This window comes from Mus pahari, chromosome 9, assembly GCF_900095145.1.
Source record: "Mus pahari chromosome 9, PAHARI_EIJ_v1.1, whole genome shotgun sequence".
NCBI classification, from domain to species: domain Eukaryota; kingdom Metazoa; phylum Chordata; class Mammalia; order Rodentia; family Muridae; genus Mus; species Mus pahari.
In genome coordinates, this window is record NC_034598.1 from 42,863,377 (window position 1) to 42,880,977 (window position 17,601).

The 17,601-nt window shown below is 49.4% G+C and overlaps 1 protein-coding gene across 1 annotated transcript in view; it reads right to left on the bottom strand.

The window, feature by feature from the left end:
• Window positions 1–445: 445 nt before the first annotated feature.
• The window catches only part of Trappc10 (trafficking protein particle complex 10), a 57,216-nt gene continuing 40,060 nt past the window's right edge, over window positions 446–17,601 (bottom strand). Inside the window, exons 15-23 of the mRNA XM_021205022.2 lie at window positions 16,523–16,664; window positions 15,072–15,230; window positions 14,242–14,471; window positions 12,689–12,789; window positions 11,430–11,556; window positions 10,018–10,188; window positions 6,547–6,724; window positions 2,391–2,585; window positions 446–1,738 (exon numbers count right to left, since the gene is read on the bottom strand). Of these exons, the coding sequence (XP_021060681.1) occupies window positions 1,500–1,738; window positions 2,391–2,585; window positions 6,547–6,724; window positions 10,018–10,188; window positions 11,430–11,556; window positions 12,689–12,789; window positions 14,242–14,471; window positions 15,072–15,230; window positions 16,523–16,664 (1,542 nt within the window). The 3' untranslated portion in view covers window positions 446–1,499. The remainder of the gene's footprint in view (window positions 1,739–2,390; window positions 2,586–6,546; window positions 6,725–10,017; window positions 10,189–11,429; window positions 11,557–12,688; window positions 12,790–14,241; window positions 14,472–15,071; window positions 15,231–16,522; window positions 16,665–17,601) is intronic.

Sequence of the window (17,601 nt, forward strand, 5' to 3'; positions counted from 1 at the left end):
TGGCTCAGCAGTTAAGAGCACTGAGTGTTCTTCTGAAGGTCCTGAGTTCAAATCCCAGCTACCACATGGTGGCTCACAACCATCCGTAACAAGATCTGACTCCCTCTTCTGGAGTGTCTGAAGACAGCTACAGTGCACTTACATATAACAAATAAACAAATCTAAAAGAAAAAAAAAAACAAAAAATGCAAATACACCGAATACTGAAAGTGTTGGCTTAGTTCTCCTGGTTCTCCCTGTGCCCCCGACCCTGGGCCCAAGCTTAGTCCCCAGGGGACAGCGACTCCTGAAAAGGGCTCCCTCCTCTCCCGGCTTTCCACCTCAGGTCCCACTCACAGACACCGCGCCAAATAAGCCCAGAGCACTCTCTCGTATGTACAAAAATACATCACTTTGGAGGACTGAAAATGTTTAATACATACAGCATGTATTTACAATCTATGACTTCCACACCAGTAAAAACAAACACACATTTATTTTGTCCTTGATTTTTGGTGCAACTTATACACAAACATTACATCAGTTAGTCTGTACTCTTAAAAATAATAAATCAACAATATGTACAATCGAATTTACAACCAAAAGTAAATGAACCCGTTGGTGCGGTATGACTGCAACCCAGTGGCCCAGCTGAGGTCCTCCAGGCCCTGAGTCCATCTTTACGGCTGATCAGAGCACAAGAGTGGCCCCTCTCATCTTCACTCCAGACGGAGCATCTTCAGTTCCAAGACTTAAGGTGCAAAAGATGTCGATTATACAGCTACAATACATGAGCAGACTTTAAAGTGAGAGAAAACATTTTACCCCCACATCCAACAATTATAATAAATATAGATTTAATTCCAAGTGCATATGTTATTCAATCAACATTAGGGGAATCGGGGATCCAGAACTTTTAGCCTAAGCCATCTCCACACCACACTTCCCTCCTCTCTGGTCTTCTCTGCAGTACCTTTCATGTGGCTTCTACAGATGGATCTTGTGATCTGCTGGGCATCCCAAGGCACAGAGGGGTTATGTTCCCTCCCACCCACCCCACGGCCCCAAAGCTGTTACTATAAACCATAAGCAGGGACTCTGGTGTGTAGGACAGTGTTTCCCAGGGACTGGGCTGGGTGAGAAGGGCACACAGTGCCATAAGAGGACTGCAGTCTGCTGAAGATCCACCTTAAAGAAACCATGGGGTGTATGGAGAGCCACCAGGAGAGGGCTGTGAGAAGAGACCAGACCCTCTTGGGAGGGTCTGAGGAGTTGGGGATACCAGCACGGGGCATAGGGTCAGGGATAAAAAAATGAAAACAAATCCTGTGTCACAGACAACATGAGGTGACTCTCTACTCCACTGTGCAGCTGAAGGACACTGTTCTCTGCTGTGTCTGTAGCTAGGCAGGACTGCCAAAGTCTGGTTAGAGCTAGTGTGTTACCACAGACCACAATCCAGCCACAGTCCCTAACGCACACTCACAGCCACTCTGTGGCTTCGCTGGCCCATGGCACGGTCAGGTAACACTGACTTCCAGGACGTGGTCGTCTTGACTGGGAATGACCAGGATCTGCATGCCAGTGCTGGAGTTGAAGACCTGGCCAGCGGGCAGTGCTTGGAGCCGGGGCATGGGCAAGCCTTTGTGCTCGCTGCTGGAAGTGGAGTGTGTGCTGCCTCTACTCCGCAAGCTGCTGCAGTCCAGCTGGTCATCTAGGTGCTTGTCCACTGACAGGCTGTCATTTTCTATCCAGCTGTCTGTGGAATACACAGGAAGTCAGACCAAGCCACCACAGAGCCTGGGGAGGGGGCAAGCCAACCTGGCTGTCATGTGGATGCAGAAGAGCCAACCAAGTGTCATGTTACAGAATTCCTGTGAGTTTTTGAAACTAGAACAAACTGGGATTTAGGCACTAATTTCTACTGGCCATGAAATTATGTGTTAACTTTTCAATCTGCCACATGAAGCTACAGCCTATTCAATACAGAATTTACCATTGATTTTAGGAGGGTTCTGCCTACAGCTTTCTCGCTACATTCAGGAGACACCACACTCTGAGCTGACAGTGTAGTTTGGTCTTCTCAAGATGCCAGGTAGTAGCAGAAACTGCAGTCTCCAGCTAGACTTCCCCCGATGGCCAAGGAGACAGCAGGCCACCACTAAGTACACTGTGCAAGCCAGAGTTTGAGGATTCTGTGCTTTGTTTTAAATCCCACCACGTCTAGGGCTGCACATTTAAAACAAGTTCTATGCTAACAGTTCTGCACACGTGAGAAGCCAAGACTATGCTCAGATGCTCAGTGGGTCTGCGAAATAAGTGAACTGACCTTCAGTACTTCTAACATGAGATGACTTATCAGAACATGACCCACTTAAGTAAGGCGGGTCTGCCATCTGTAAACTCCTTACCAGCATCCAGTTGAGAGGCATGAGCAGAGTGGTGGGGGAGGTACTTGAACAGTCGTACATCAGGCAAGGGGAGGTAACCAGCAAACAGAGGCATCACTTCCATGTGGACTCTGTGAGTGGCTTGGGCAGCCAAAGGCATGGCGATGACACCACAGCTCTTCCCACACACAGCCCAGTTGCTGCTGTTGTCCACAACTGAAATGAGGAGGACATACTATGGGTACAGACAGCAAAGCGAGACCTTCCCTTCCACGGTCACAGGGGAGACCCCACTACAGGACACACACGTCTCAAGTTAAGTCCACCTTAGAATGAGCATGTGCTCTGACAAGGCACACCACTGTTTTGGTGCAACATTCAACTATTTCTAGTTTGACTGGATCACAATAGACACAGACAGAAAACTGTTTTCCATCAATAGAAGAAGTGTTAAAATAGGCTGTTTAGAGGCTGCAGGCAGATTTGTCTGTGGGTAGTTGCATCAAGACCAATGATGTGTGTTGTGTTATAAAAAGGCCACTGTAGGCTCCCATCACAACGGTGCCCACTTCAGTCATGGTTCATGCGAGTGACTGTTAGGAGGTAGGCCTGGTTGGAGGAAGGTCTCTCTCTGGAGATGAGCCTTCTGAAGGATCTCTTGTTTACATATCCTTTTTCTTCTCTGCTTCCTGGATCCTAGGAAGTGAGCAGACTCTTTCACCATATTCCCCAACAGCCATGTTGTCTTGCCTCAGTCCCAAAGCAATGGAGCCAGTGACTGGTGAGCAGAGTCACCGAAGACAATCTGCCTTTGGTTTTCACATGCATCTGTCACAGTGATAGAAAGCTGGCCAGCATGGCCTGGATCCTGTCCCTGTCCCTGCCAAGCCTGTCGCACCTCTGGGTGTGACCACCCATGGAATAAGAATAAAGCTATCCACCTTCAGGTGCTTCCCAAGGGTGTACAAAGATGGTACACATTGTGTCACAGCAGTGCCTTAGCATGTGGCAGCTGTCATCGACATCCATCATTTTGTTTTTTTTGTTTTTTTTGTTTTTTTTTTTTTTATTATTTGTATTATTTTTGTTTGAGACAGGGTCTGGCTGCTGTTGAACTCTCACTATGAGGACCAGGTTCAGGTGAACTCACAGAGATCAGCCTGCCTCTGCCTCTGGAGTACTGGGATTAAAGGTGTGCACAACCACACCCAGCTATCAACATGCCTTTTAAATTCCTTCCCACTGATCTAGAGTGATCCTAATACTCATCCTGAGGTAAGGACAGTGAGCAAGGCCAGCGAGGGCCCAGAGTGGTGAGCAGGAAAAGACCCTTTCCACAGATGCAGACAAGCAGCATAGCGGTAGGTGACAGCTTCCTATGCTACAACAGCAGCAGTCTACATGACATGTGACTTGAAGGCCAGGAGCAACAGAGGCAGGTGAGGTGGCTATGAGGTCATGTGCCGCAGAACAGGCAGGGAGATCTAGGCTGAGGCCTCCATGCCACATTCATGATGGTCCTGATGAAGGCACAGGTCCCGCTCCCTGTCTTATCCCTCACATTCCTCAGCAGCACATACTTGCTGGGAATTGACAGCTGGATGTAAGAATGACCTCCAAAGAGCAGCCACAGTTGCCTACTGTTCAGTTCACCCCCAAGGACGCTTTTCTCTTTTTTCTTGTTTTTTTTTTGGGGGGGAGGGGAAGGGGGGAGATGTATGCCATGGAGCACATGTGTACATGAGAGCTCTCTCCTCCCATCATGCAGGTCTCAGGGATCAAACCCAGGTTGGCTCACGTTGACTGGACAGTCAGAAGTGGCATACACCCAGCCTTCCCTACTGTGCAGTCTTACAGAACCAGTCAGCAACTAAGGACACAGATCTACACCAGCCTGGTGCCTCACACTTTTTACACGCTCAGCTGCAGAATGGCAGAATGGACAGGGCAGGGACCTCACACCTGCCATCCCAGAACTTTGGAGGCTGAGGCAGGAGAACTTCTATGAGTTCTAGACCAGCCTGGGCTACAGAGAGAAATTCTTTCTTGGCCCCTCTTCCCCTCCCCCCATAAGCCTCCACCCCACAGTCTTTGTCATGACTGATAGAACCTGAGACTTTTAAAGCAAGAATTGGAGTTTGTGAAGCTTGCATTTGCCCCTGTGCTTGGCAGCCCCAGTGCCTGCTGTGCAGGCAGTGCCCAGATGTGGATTCTGATGCTTTGAAACCAAATGTATCTACAACTGGAAGCTATGCAGACTTGGGAAGTCATGCTTCTAAATGACCAACTCATGGAGCTACAAAATGACACCTGGCCAAACAGTCCCTCAAAACAAGACAGATGGAAGGACTGCAGGACATGAGCAACTTCAAACTCTAAGCAGGAGTGGTCTCTAAAAGCCTCCTCATGTACTTCAGCTGGTACACTGCTTCTCCTCAGAGTGGGCACAGATGAGACATGGGAATTCAGTTACCTCTGACTAAGCTAGACAGCAAAGGGATAAAAGACCCCAGAACAGCAGGTGTACTGTATCTTTCCACTTGAGAACAGAATTATTTTTCATGAAAAATATCATGTTCTATACTTACTGTACTGATTTATTGTATACGTGTGTGATAGTTTGTATATGCTTGGCCCAGGGAGTAGCATTAATAGAAGGTGTGGCCTTGTTGGAGTGGGTGTGTCACTGTCGATGTGGGCTTTAAGACCCTACTCCTAGCTGCCTGGAAGCCAGTGTTCTGCTTGCAGCCTTCAGATGAAGATGTAGAACTCTCAGCTCCTCCTGCACCATGCCTGCCTGGACAGTGCCATGTTCCCACCTTGATGATACTGGACTGAACCTCTGAACCTGTAAGTCAGTCCAATTAAATATTGTCTTATAAGAGCTGCCTTGGTCACAGTGTCTTGTTCAGAGCAGTAAAACCCTAACTAAGACAGCGTGCGTGATGATGTACCATGTAAATCACGCACATGTCAGCTCTCTCCTTCCATAGGGTGTCTGGGCTGGACTTGGCTATTAGGTTTTATGCAGCAAACTTGCTTTTACCTGCTGAGCCATCTGCATCCCTGTTTTATTTCATGTGTACATGTACATATGCACACATGGAGGTCAGAGGCCAGCTCTGGCCGTCATTCCTCAGGCACGACTCACCCTGCTCTGAGACATGGTCTCTCACAGGCGCGGATCTTGCTAAACAGACTTGCCTGGCTGGCAAGCAAGCACCAGGGATCTGCCTGCCTTTGCCTTCCAGCATTAGGGTTACGGGAGGAGTCACAACATCCAATTTGTTTGTTTTTAAGATAGGGTTTCTCTGTGTAGTAGTTCTGGTTACCCTAGAACTCACTCTGCAGACCAGAGATCTGCCTCTGAGTGCTGGGATGAAAGATTTGTTCCAGCACTGCCTGGCTCCACTCAGCTTTTAATATAGGGTCCGGAGACTGAACTCAGGTCCTCATGCCTGCACTTACTGACTGAGCCACTTCTCCAACTCTGTTCTTGAAACAGAATCTCAAGTAGTCCAGTCTGACCTAGAATTCACTTTGTAACTGAGGCTGGCCTTAAACTCCCGATTCCTCTGTATCTACTTCCCAAGTCCTGGTGTTACAGGCATGTGCCACCACACCTAGTCCACTGGTGTTCTGTTTAAAAAGCCTCTTTAAATTAGTATTAATGTGTGCAGGTGTATGCATGCCATGGCCTGCATGTGGAAGTCAGAGGATGTTTGGGGACTGGTCCTCTCTTTCCACTGTGGGCTCCAGGGTCAAGCGCAGGCCACCAAGCAGGTGTTTCATGGTAGGAGCTTTCACCCACTGTGCCATCCTGCTGGCCCCAGTGTTGTTTTAAACATAAAAAATATTTGGTTCATCAGTCATATTTAGAGTGATTTTGGGAACTGCAGGGCCTGGGAAGAGTAGGAGAGGACAGTCTATGGTCAGCTGTTGGGAGCATGATGCTAGTTGGACTCTGCACCCTACACAGCTGGGCAGATGCATCAGGGGCCCTGAGTCCCCAGGCTGCTGCAGGGTGCTTGCTGGAATGCACTGTGATAACAGAGCTGTACTTAGTGAGCCAGAACTGTGTTGGATCAGGAACCTATCAGGGAAACACTCTCTGAGGATGCCACACTTCACTGGAGACTGTGGAGCGTCACAGCATCAGGAAGAGCTTGAGTCCTACCTTCATACATAAGCTTTGTGGAAAAATAGTCCTCAGATTCCACGAGTGCTTCATCCTTGTCCACATCCAGGAGGTCAGCGAGCCGTGTGATAGACACCTCCAAGGAGCAGAGCGAGCCTGTCTTACAGTACTCAGCTCCTGAAGCAGGAAGGATCTCAGCTCTCACACTGTACAGAGTCTGCAAGGAGGGACAGAAAAGACAAGGGACAGCTTAGCCGAGTGGCCAGAAGAAAGGGTGTGGAGGCAGGGCAGAGCTGCCCGGACACAGAACCACCTTGGCAGTTAGTTCTTACAGACACAAGCCCAACTCCATACATTTACATTGTTGTTGAGAGGAGAGTGATGTGTGCACATGCCATGGTGTGTGTGTGTGTGTGTGTGTGTGTGTGTGTGTGTGTGTGTGTGTGTGTGCGTGCGTGAACTGGTTCCCTCCTTCCACCTTCACAGCTTCCAGGGATCAACAGCACATTACCAGGCTTTCGCCATAAGCACCTTTATGCATGTAGCCACCTCACCACCCCCTTAGGTATCTTTTAAGTTATCCGTATTTTCGAATATGGAGGCATGGACACGGAATAACCTTCCATGTGTCTCCCTCATGTCAAGGTAATTAATATTGCCATCATCTGCTTAGTCTAAGTCTCCAATATCTGCCTAGGATATTCTGAAGAAAATTCCAGACAGCCTGCCATTTCACCTCTCATGTTAACACTGAATAGTACTAAAAACTAGACATTTTCTTGCCAAAATACAACACCATTACCAAAACTAGTAAAACGAACACAAAGCCCTGGGTATCACCCAGTTCTGCCCATAAGCCCTTTTCTCCAAATCAGCCTCACTCTCAATTCTGCCCATAAGCCCTTTTCTCCAAATCAGTTTCACTCTCAATTCTGCCCGTAAGCCCTTTTCTCCACATCAGCCTCACTCTCGATGGCTTTTCACACAGTCCAGTATTTTATCACCATCCAGCACGAACCAAGAGTCCCAACTCGCCTGCTGGCAGTGGCATGGGCAAGAGGCTCACACTACTGAGTTCCAGCTCAGAAGCCAGGTGCTCTTTACCTGTATGTATCTCAATAGGAAACAATGCATTGCTAGTCAAAGGAGATATCTGAGATCTATAATTGTGTTCTTCTCAAGACTCATGAAAAGATGACAATTTCTCTGTCCTCAGACAGCCTCGGTAATGACTTTCCTATCAAGCACTCAATTAAGTCTGTTCAGAGAAAGGCAAATGCCCACAATCTGATGGGCTCGTCTCCTGCTTTCTCATTATGGGGCACAGAGATGCTGGAGGTCACTGAGTAGCCCATTCCCACAGCCACCTCTGGAGTGTTCATCCTGCTCCAAGCATTGGTGGGACGCACTAGGTGGTCTGACTGTGAGCAGCCTAGCAAAGGATGGACTTCCTAAAGGCTCAAAGGTGTCATCCATCAATAGTGGCAGTGAGTTTCATCTCAAGTCATTCTCTCTAATGCTGTCTGAAGAAAATCCAATGGTCACAGGAAGGGCTGGCCTCTGACATGTGTGGGCACCAGCTCTTTCACTGGATACTCCAAGCATGAGTAGAATCAGGTCTTTTCAGTGAAAAACAAGCAGGCATGGCCAGCTGACATTAAACCTTCCTGTGGTGTGGTATTCAAAGAGCAAGATGGGGACACCTGATGAGTCACAGGATAGAACGGTTCATAAAACAGAAACACAAACATCAAGACTCTCAAGCTCTTGGAAAGCTTTCTGACTCTTAGATTTGAGACCAGAGATCCAAGTAAGAAAGGAGAAAAGCTAGATTCCAACAAGAGTATAAACTTCTGTATTTCCCTGGCCATCAAGACAGTAAATGCCAACTACACAGGGGTAAATGTTTATAAGGTATACACAACTAGGGACAGATACTTGAGACACACTTAAACCCTAATAATGAAAAGGCAAACCACTCCATGTAAGTGAACAAAGGATTCAAGCCAGCATCTCTCCAGTCACCTGTAACCACAAAGCTACATACTAACCTAGCCTCCAGGGGATCCCCTGCACCGCTTGTAAGATGGTGACACACATCTGCAAACACTGGGACGACCATAACTAAGGAAGCAGTGGCTGCAGTGCTGTGAGTGTGGAACCAGGGTCCCAGGGGAGATCCTGGGTCCATCAGCTTCTCAAAGCCTGCCCAGAGTTACACTAGACCCCTACTCTGCCTGGGGTATGCATTCAAGAGAAGCAGGTCTGTGTCCTGTGTGTCCACATAGGTCCTACATAGACCCCCTAGCATCAGATTCACAGTAGCCCATTATCAACATGGCAGATTCTGGCCACTGATATAGATGAAGGGCATGTGGTCCATCTGAGGTAGAACAGCATGCAAGTAAAGTAAGAAGTCCTGACACATGCTTCCACACGGAGGAGTCACCTGGGTCAGGAGGAAAAGAGCAGCAGCCATGCATGGGTAGATGTTCCTTTGAGACACAAAGATTCCCCAACACGACCAGAACAATGGTCATATAACTCAGTACAAGGACTTGTTGAAATGCATACTTGAGAAAGGTTGAGCACCTTGGCACAGACTCTGAGACAGCCTTCCATAGAGGTCCTGTCTTTGTCCTAGTCTCAAGAACACACTTCAGAAAGAGTGACCCACCAAAGGCCTAGACTAGAACTGGCTTCAGGAGGAACCTGGTACTCAGTTTTCATGAACCCTGGAGGCAAGGCTCGAACACTGGGTGAGAGGAAGGCAAAAGACAGAGTGGCAGTGAGCCACATGGACAATCCTCCCTACCAGTGATCCCTGACCACAGCTCTGCATGTATCAGAGCTGTTGTTGGCAGTACAGAAAAACAAGGCACAACAATGGAATATTTAACTCTATGGCTAATACACAGAATTGAAAACAGGCTTACAAAACAACTAGTCTGACTCGGTTTAGAGAGAGGTAGAAAAAAAGGAAGGGATGGTGTCAAATCTGTAATCAGCACCACCTTCCCTGAGACACAACTGCCAATTCCTAGCTGCAACCCCACAGTTCTGCATAGAACATGGTCCAGGGACCAAACCCAAGCAAGCCTGTGTGCCCAGCTCACAGCCATTCAGAGCAGCACACTAAACCTTAAACAAGAAGCAGATTATGAGAAAGAGACAACTTTCTCCTGTACACTGCCTGTTTTGTGTTTGAAGGCAGTGTCTGGAAGCAGGCGCTCAGGAGAGATGAAATGGCTTTAACATGTGCCCCAGATTGCTATGAAGACAGAGGGCGGGGTCTAAGTCATGGATCGTCAGCATTGTCAGGAGTAGGCGCACCCCAGGAAGGACACAGTGTCACAAACAGGACAGGCTGACTCAGCTGCTCAGAGGTCACAACCTTTCTTGAGCTGTGGCTCCAGTATTGAAAAACTCCACCAGAACCTCAGCAGCATCAAGAACATGAAGTGCCCTGTGCCTTCATACCACACCCCACTTCCCAATAATATTACATACAAAAAAGTTCTCCACTTGGAACTCGTAAGTGTAGGGCTTCAAGGAAACTGTCAGCTGCTCTTCAGAAGCTGGGGAGAACCCCACAGAGAACTGGCAGTGCAGAGGAGGGGGCGGCTCCTGTGTCCACGTCAGCTCCCAGACAAAGAACACGGACTGCTTGCTGTGGATAAGCTGTAAGAGAAGCATGGCTTTGGTCACAGTGCTCGGAGCCTTGCAGAGCAAAGGGGCATGTGTCTGTCAGGCAGAGTCTGCTGTGAGCCTGTGGGTTCCTATGGCTAAGCAGCAACAACCACTGCCCCAGTCCTGCCACAGACCTGGGCCCCCGGCTGGTAAAAGGAGTCTGCTTTCTGATTGCAAAAGAGGTCATAAAAAGTCACTTCAGGATCATTATTAGTACATATCAAACTCCCTACATGGCTCTGTAATGGGGGATGACACTGTCGCAGCTGGACCAATGGCACTGCCTGGAGGTGAGCTAGTGATTGAGGAAGGAGGTCACTGGGGTGTGAAAAGAACATTGCTCCCCACTCCACTTCCTCCCCCTCTCTCCTCATTCACTTTCTGGCTCCCATAAGGTAATGGCAATAGCAGCTCTGCTCTACCATGTGCTCCCTCCACAATGTGCAGCCTCTGCACAAGCCCAGAAGTGACCATGGACTAAAGGGAACCTCTGGAACCAGGGGGCAAAGAAGCTTTCCTTCCTTTCAGGTGATTTCTCTTAGGCACTGTGTCACAGTACAGAAGGTTAGCACAACCATCACCTGTGCATCCATGTCAATCATTTCCTAGTGACATAAAATAACTTAGGAACAAGTCTAGCCAGACACACGGCCTAAACACTAGGGTCTACACCTACAGGATCCGGGACAGGCTCAGCAATGATCTAGCAATGGCCAAATAAGTATTAGTGGGAAAGTCTGAAAGAATGGAGCTGCAGTCACCACCAGGAATCCTCTGACCAACACTCAGCAACACTTACAACCAAAGTACACATAAAAAGGACGGAAAATGCCAGGGAGTGAGAGCTTCTCAGAGCAACACAGTGCAGAGGCCTTCCCCACAGCAGCACAGGACCACACTGTCTCAGGGTGACAGCATGCACACAAGAGATCACACACAAGCCTGAGTTTACGTAAATCACACACGGAGTAGGGCAAGCTCAAGGCCTATATCTAAGATGATGAAGGCATTCCTGTGTCACGTGCTGCCCCTCAGCCTTCTAAGCCCACCCATTCCACAAGTGAACTATACAGGCAGGCACATGACCCAGTGCAGCTCTGACCCAGGCTCTCCTCGGTGACGAGAAGCTCATCCATCCAATCAGCAGCAGGATCTGCTCAGCATCAGCCAGTCACTCTGGTCTCCTTCCCTGACCTGCTGAGAATCTGGTGCTCAGAGCAGAGGACAGTTACCTGCTGGGACTGTGTGTTCAGAGGTGCCAGCCTCAGGTCAGTAGCATCACCCTTGTCTTCCAGATTACTGTCTGACAGCTCAAAGTCCAGTTCTGACAGGTTCTGGACACAGACTTGCACATATTTTCTAAAACAGAGAAACAAAGTAGTCACTCCAACACTCAGCACTCTTACCCCGTGTCCAAGACCCACCCTAAACACAATGGGGTCACTCCATGGGCTGGCACCTCAGTGTGGATGAGAAGGCAAAGCAAGTGGAGCGAGCACTCACATCCGCCTCTCTCCTTCCCGACTGTGGGAGTAGTCTGAGCGGCTAAACTCTGCCGCCACCCCCCCCCCCCGACTCTGAGCCCTCACAAACCCTTCCTCATGTTGCTTTTGTCACAGCAAAAAGACAAGGAACCAATACAGACACTTTCTTAGCTGCTCTAACAAAGCTGCCCGGGATCCTTTAGAGATCATGGAGGTTTTCAACCTTTGCATGTAATGTTTCCCTGCCCTGAGTGATGAAGGAAAAAAAGTACCGCTAGTGTAACATTTCATTTGCATAACCAAGCCAATCCCAGCAGTCCACAGGATAGAGACTATTACAGGAAGAGGGAAGTCAGGGTGCCTGCCGGTGTTGTCACTTGAAGCAGGAAGAGCAGTGGACCTGACACCTCTGTACTCCCCAGTACGTCTGACGATGCCCCTAGAGCAGGAATGCTCAGCTAAGTGACCTGGCTGTTCCCAGGTGACATCAGCATACCTGGGGCGCCCAGGCTGTGGTGCTGGTGTAGTGACATCAACCAGAGGTACCACTGAGCACTCTGCAGGGTATGGAGCAGCCTATCTGGCCAAGAAGCACCAGACCCCAAATATTAGTGTTTTAAACTCTCTACCTGGAGGCAGCTAGCAGTGACCTAGGGTGCAGTGACAGAGAACTAGCGACACAGACCTATGGAGATGCACTGGGCAGCGCAGAATGGAACTTCTTGTAGAAGTTGATCAACTGGAGTGTGCCAGTACCTCGGTCTCTTGAAACAGAGATGATGGGTAGAAAGAGACTGGTGATCAGTTGAAGATCCGATCTGAACTTCACCTAAAACTTTACCCTGACATGTCAGCTGTGACGCAGAGGAAACTGGAAACATGGCCTGGGTATCCAGGACACAGAGAGCTACTCTAGTAATGTGTAAAACCCTAGTGACACACAGGGACAAGTTATGCACTGGTCCATTCCAGAGAAGAAGCAGAGCTGGCCTCCCCCCATTCCTTACCGGGTTCCAGCAGACAGCAGAGAGTGCTCAGTCCTGAAGGGCACACTGAATGTCAGTGCAATGACAGTGGAGTAGATAGACCACGGGCAATCGATGGACACCTGCAGAGAAACCGAGACACCTCTAACCCACTGGCCACAGCATAACCCTGTCACCATCCAGTGCACAGTGGCTTCTCTGTGGTTCACCATCACTGTCCTGAGAAGAAATTCTATTAAACATATTCTTACATAGACAGGTGACAAACAAGGAACCAACAAGGAATGAAGACAGAATTGGACTCCATGCCAGAACAGCAGCTCAGCCCCCAGCACAGCACTCTGACAGGAGAAGAGCCAGAGCAGCCATGCCTTGTCCACCTGGGGCCAAGACGCCAAACACATCAAGTATTCCAAGGCTGCAAGCAACCAGAACCACTGGAAAGCAAGCAGTCGTCCAATTCTTTCACTCTCCTGACAGAACCTAGGTGTAGGCCAACCAAAGTGGGATATGGTGTGGACAAAGAGACAGGAGAGGAGCAGGTCCTGAGTTTGCTCTTATTTTCCCACAGAGCAGACCAATCTACTGGGTGCAAACCACATCTGCCACTGAAGAAGACATCATCTTCATTCCCTGTGTTCTCTGCACAGCGCGCAAGGAGAAATCCTAATTACTCTTGAGAGACTGTGTAGTGGTTGGATGAGCATGGACGGCCATAGCTCATGTATGAATACTTGGCCCCTAGCTGATGGCACTGTCAGGAAAGGATTAGGTGTGGCCCTCCTGAAGGTGTGTCACAGAATCAGTCTTTGAGGTTTTAAAAGCCCACCATTACTAGTTAGCTCTCTCTGTTTCATGCTTGTAGATCAGGTTGTGAGCTCTTAGCTACTGTTCTAGTGCCATGCCTGCCTGCATGTTGCCATGCTCCTCACCATGATGGTCATGGACTCTGACCCTCTGAAACCACTAGCCACAAAGCAAATGCTTTCGTCTACAAGCTGTCTGGGTCATAGGGCTTTATCACAGCAACTGACTGGAAGACTGGAGAGGCAAATCTCTTCTACAGAGATTGAGTTTAAAGTGACTGCTGGCTGAGGCCTACCCTACTGTTCATGTACCCATACTGGATGATGTGGGAGGCTTAAAGGGGCCTCAGAACTGGAACCTAAGTCACAGGAGGTGGACACACCTGGCAATACTCCATGAGCTGGTTTCACATGCACCTGTAATCTGAGCAACCATATCTCTGAGATATGAATCAACAGATGCCAGCCCCAGGCCCTACCTCAATGGAGCTATTCCTGGATGAGTTGACCCAGGACTGGTGTGACACAGCTCCTGTGGCCTGGATCTAGGATGCATGGATCTACCCTCCCTCTCAGTGTCACAGTGACACCACTCTAGCTACAGTGAAGTCAGAGCCTCCTTGTCTTCTATGGTGGCTACAGCCCCGATGATTGCACATGAGACAGACATGAGAGAACAGGAGGACAGGAAACAGATTCCATGCTCCTCCGACCCACACAAGCAGACGCTACTACCTAACCACACAACCCAAGACCTTCTCTCTCTACCTTGTGATCTGTGGTGACCATGCAATGGCCAGCTCTCTGAGAATCCTTCTGCTTCCTGTTGAGTTCTGGTGTCCCTGGAATACTGGTGTCCCCGCCAGTTGCTGGAGCTGAAGGTAAAGACAGAACCTCTAGCTCAAACTCGATCACGTGGTACGCAGGTGCAGTGGGAAGGCCGATACTCGTGACCTTGTCAGAGGACTGGATCCGGAGCAGGGCAGTGGAGCACTCTTCTGTGGGAGACAGAAAGTCACCTTGGACACAGCTCCTTGCCTTGTCCCCTGTCAGCAGAACTGCTGCTGAGAGCTCTTGCTGTCCTAAGTACATGAATGAGGACAGTGCTAGGGGAGAGGGAGGAAAATCCAAGAACCAAGATGGGGCTCCACAGGAGGCTGGTGGGCCAGACGCAGCTCAAAGTGCAGACAGGTAGGGGCAGTCCCACATGCCTATCTCGCTGCAGACCAACACCTGCCCCAAGGAAAAAGATGAAGGATAGGGCGTGGGACCTAAAAGGGTCAGCTGCTTTTGCTCTTTGACAGTGGCTGAAGAGAACGAACCTGGAAAAGCACCCCTGTGGACCATGATCCAGGTGTGAGCATGCACGGAGAGTACTACCTAGCAAGAGTGGCAGCACTTGGCACCTAATGAACACACCATGCTTAGTAACATCCCTAAATGTATGCCATGCTCAGATGCTAGCTCCAGCCACTTACTTACAAACACTAACCTCAGAGGACAAGATAAGATGCCAGACAAGTGTCAGGGCAGTGACGCCCGGTTCTCCTTCCATCCTGGAAGTGTGTGATAAATGTGGCCAGCTCAGCCTGCCTTACCTCTTGAGTTGGAGTAGACCACGGCTCTGTTCTCCGCCTGACACAAGATGAGCATGGCTTCCACATTGCTGAGCTGGAGGCTGTCTCCGTTTTTTACTGTGTAATGGCCAGTAGTGACAGTAAACCTGACTTTCTGAGGGATGCCAGCCAAAAGGCTATCTAAATGAAACAAGACAGCAATTACTACCTCTGTCTCCACAGAGCAGTCATGGGAGCCATGGAGAAGTGGTCAGCTTTCCTTTCTTTACTGTAGAGGTTGTTAGCCCTGGGCACCATTTCCTCCTGCCTTACCTTTTTCTCTCAGTGTGGCCACAGCACCCAGCAGGACCTCACTGAGAACAAAGGACACTATGACCCTGAGGGAGGGAAATATCACCTGGCCTGGCAGAGTGAGATTATGGTGTTCATAAATTATCAAGTCAGACAGGAGGCTCCGGGACAGAGTAAGGAAGTGGGCACTGGAGCTGCTCCAGAGAATGGCAGGGCAGGGGGAGCAGGTGAGAGTCCAGAGAGAAGACGGAAAGGCAGGACGGGAAGGCAAGGCCATGGCAGGGAGGGGAAGGAGGGCTAGGGCTTCCTAGGAGCAGAGCTCAGGCTGTCCCTAATACACCCCCATGCAAGAGCCCCTGGAGACAGACTGCTGTGCCTGGTACCCAAGAGCATCTGATGGTGGCCCTGACAGAAGCTGCAAAATAAAGAAGAGAGAACTGAAGAAATTTAACTGGAAAAAAGTTTTCCTTTCTGTGTTTTTTCATTTTGTTTTAAATAAAAGAAGTTTATTGTGGCTCACAGCTAGGGGCTAAAATCAAGGATCTATAGCTAGTGATGGCCTCCTGAGGCAGCCAGGGCCTTGCATGGAAAGACAAGGAATGTGTGTGGTTCGTATGTGCACTTGTGTGTCTAAATGTGCACCAGGAAACTGCAGTCCTTGATGTTATTTCTGAATGGAAGAAGACAGCCGATAAAGGTGTTCCTAGTCTAAACCTTGCCTCTCTGGTGTTCCAGAACATGACACATGGCTACAGTCACTTGTGAATGTTTGCTCCTTCTACTTTGAAAGCTTACCAGCAGGACAGAAACTCGGGGTTTCTTAGGGCCATGCTGTGGTGTCAAGCCCACTCAGAACTTCAAGGATGAAGCCTGATCAGACTGTAAACTACGCTGTGTGATGCCACCCAAAGGGAGCCAGTTGCACAAGTCCCCTGCAGAATGCCTTTGTGTCTTACTTTCAGATACTCCATGGTAGCTAAGCATGGTGGCTAGCAATCACAGGACAATGAACATCCCCATGTACAGAGCTGCAGCCAGTGGCTCCCAGGCTTTTTCCACTACCCTTTCTTTGGCATCCCCTGTAGGTAGACAGCAGAGGAGCAAGGAGCTGGGCAAGGTGGTACACGAGACTCTCCCTCAAACCCTCTATGGCTCCCTGTTTGGCTGCAGGCCCCACTCACCAGCCAGCGGTTCCACATGTAGCTGCGGCTCCTGAGAGTACACGTCATATTGTACAATGGGGTGGATGTGTGCCAGGACAAACCACACAGGGCCCACTGAGGCCCGAAGCTGCCGCAGCGTGTATGTTCCAGGTTCTTTGGCCTAGGGGCAAAACAAGGTACTTGGAAAGATGACACTTCGTATGTTACAAGTCCTGAAGGTAAAGGCGGGCTGTCCTCTCACTCAGATGCTACCTGTCTTTCCTGCATCCCTGTCCAGTGTATCATGCCTACACCTAGCTGCTCCAAGACACTGCTGGCTCTCAGGGCCTTTTTGAGCAACTGATGCTTCTGGTTCAGTTTTAGCCTCCAATTCGGTAGTAAGGACCTGTATGTGGTACACTTCTCAGCATGTACCGAGTGACACATTCAATTGGTACAAGGCCCATCAGGGAAAGACCATAGCCATGTGGGACACAGACATCTTCCTCAGACCGTGACCTCTCTCTCATGAGGTGAAAGAACAGGGAATGCTTCATCTGAGCAACATGCACAGTGCTGACACCCACACAGCCACCACTGGGAAAGCTTACACAGCAGGTCACCCTCACTACCTCCTCCTACACACAGGAGCCAGCCAAAAACACCTAATAGCAGCCAGTTAAAAAGCTAACTGAAAATCCAAACAGAGACCTTCATTAAAAACTTCATTCACTAGCTGGGGATGGTGGCTCATCCTGTAGAGAGGCTGAGGCAGGAAGACTGCCTGGAGCTTGAGGCTACTCTAGGCTACATAGTGAATCCCAGGCCAGCCTGGGCTACAGTGTAAGAGTCTGTCTCAAAATAAAAACAAAACAAAACAAAGCCTAAGCTTCATTCAAAAACTTATCAACAGCCAAACTACTGTGTAGAAAAGGTGTAAAAAGCTGTATCTTCTCTAAAAGCTCCCTCCCCATCGCCCTCACAGCACCTGCAGGCTCCTCCCCATCGCCCTCACAGCACCTGCAGGCTCCTCCCCATCGCCCTCACAGCACTTGCAGGCTCCCTCCCCATCGCCCTCACAGCACTTGCAGGCTCCCTCCCCATCGCCCTCACAGCAC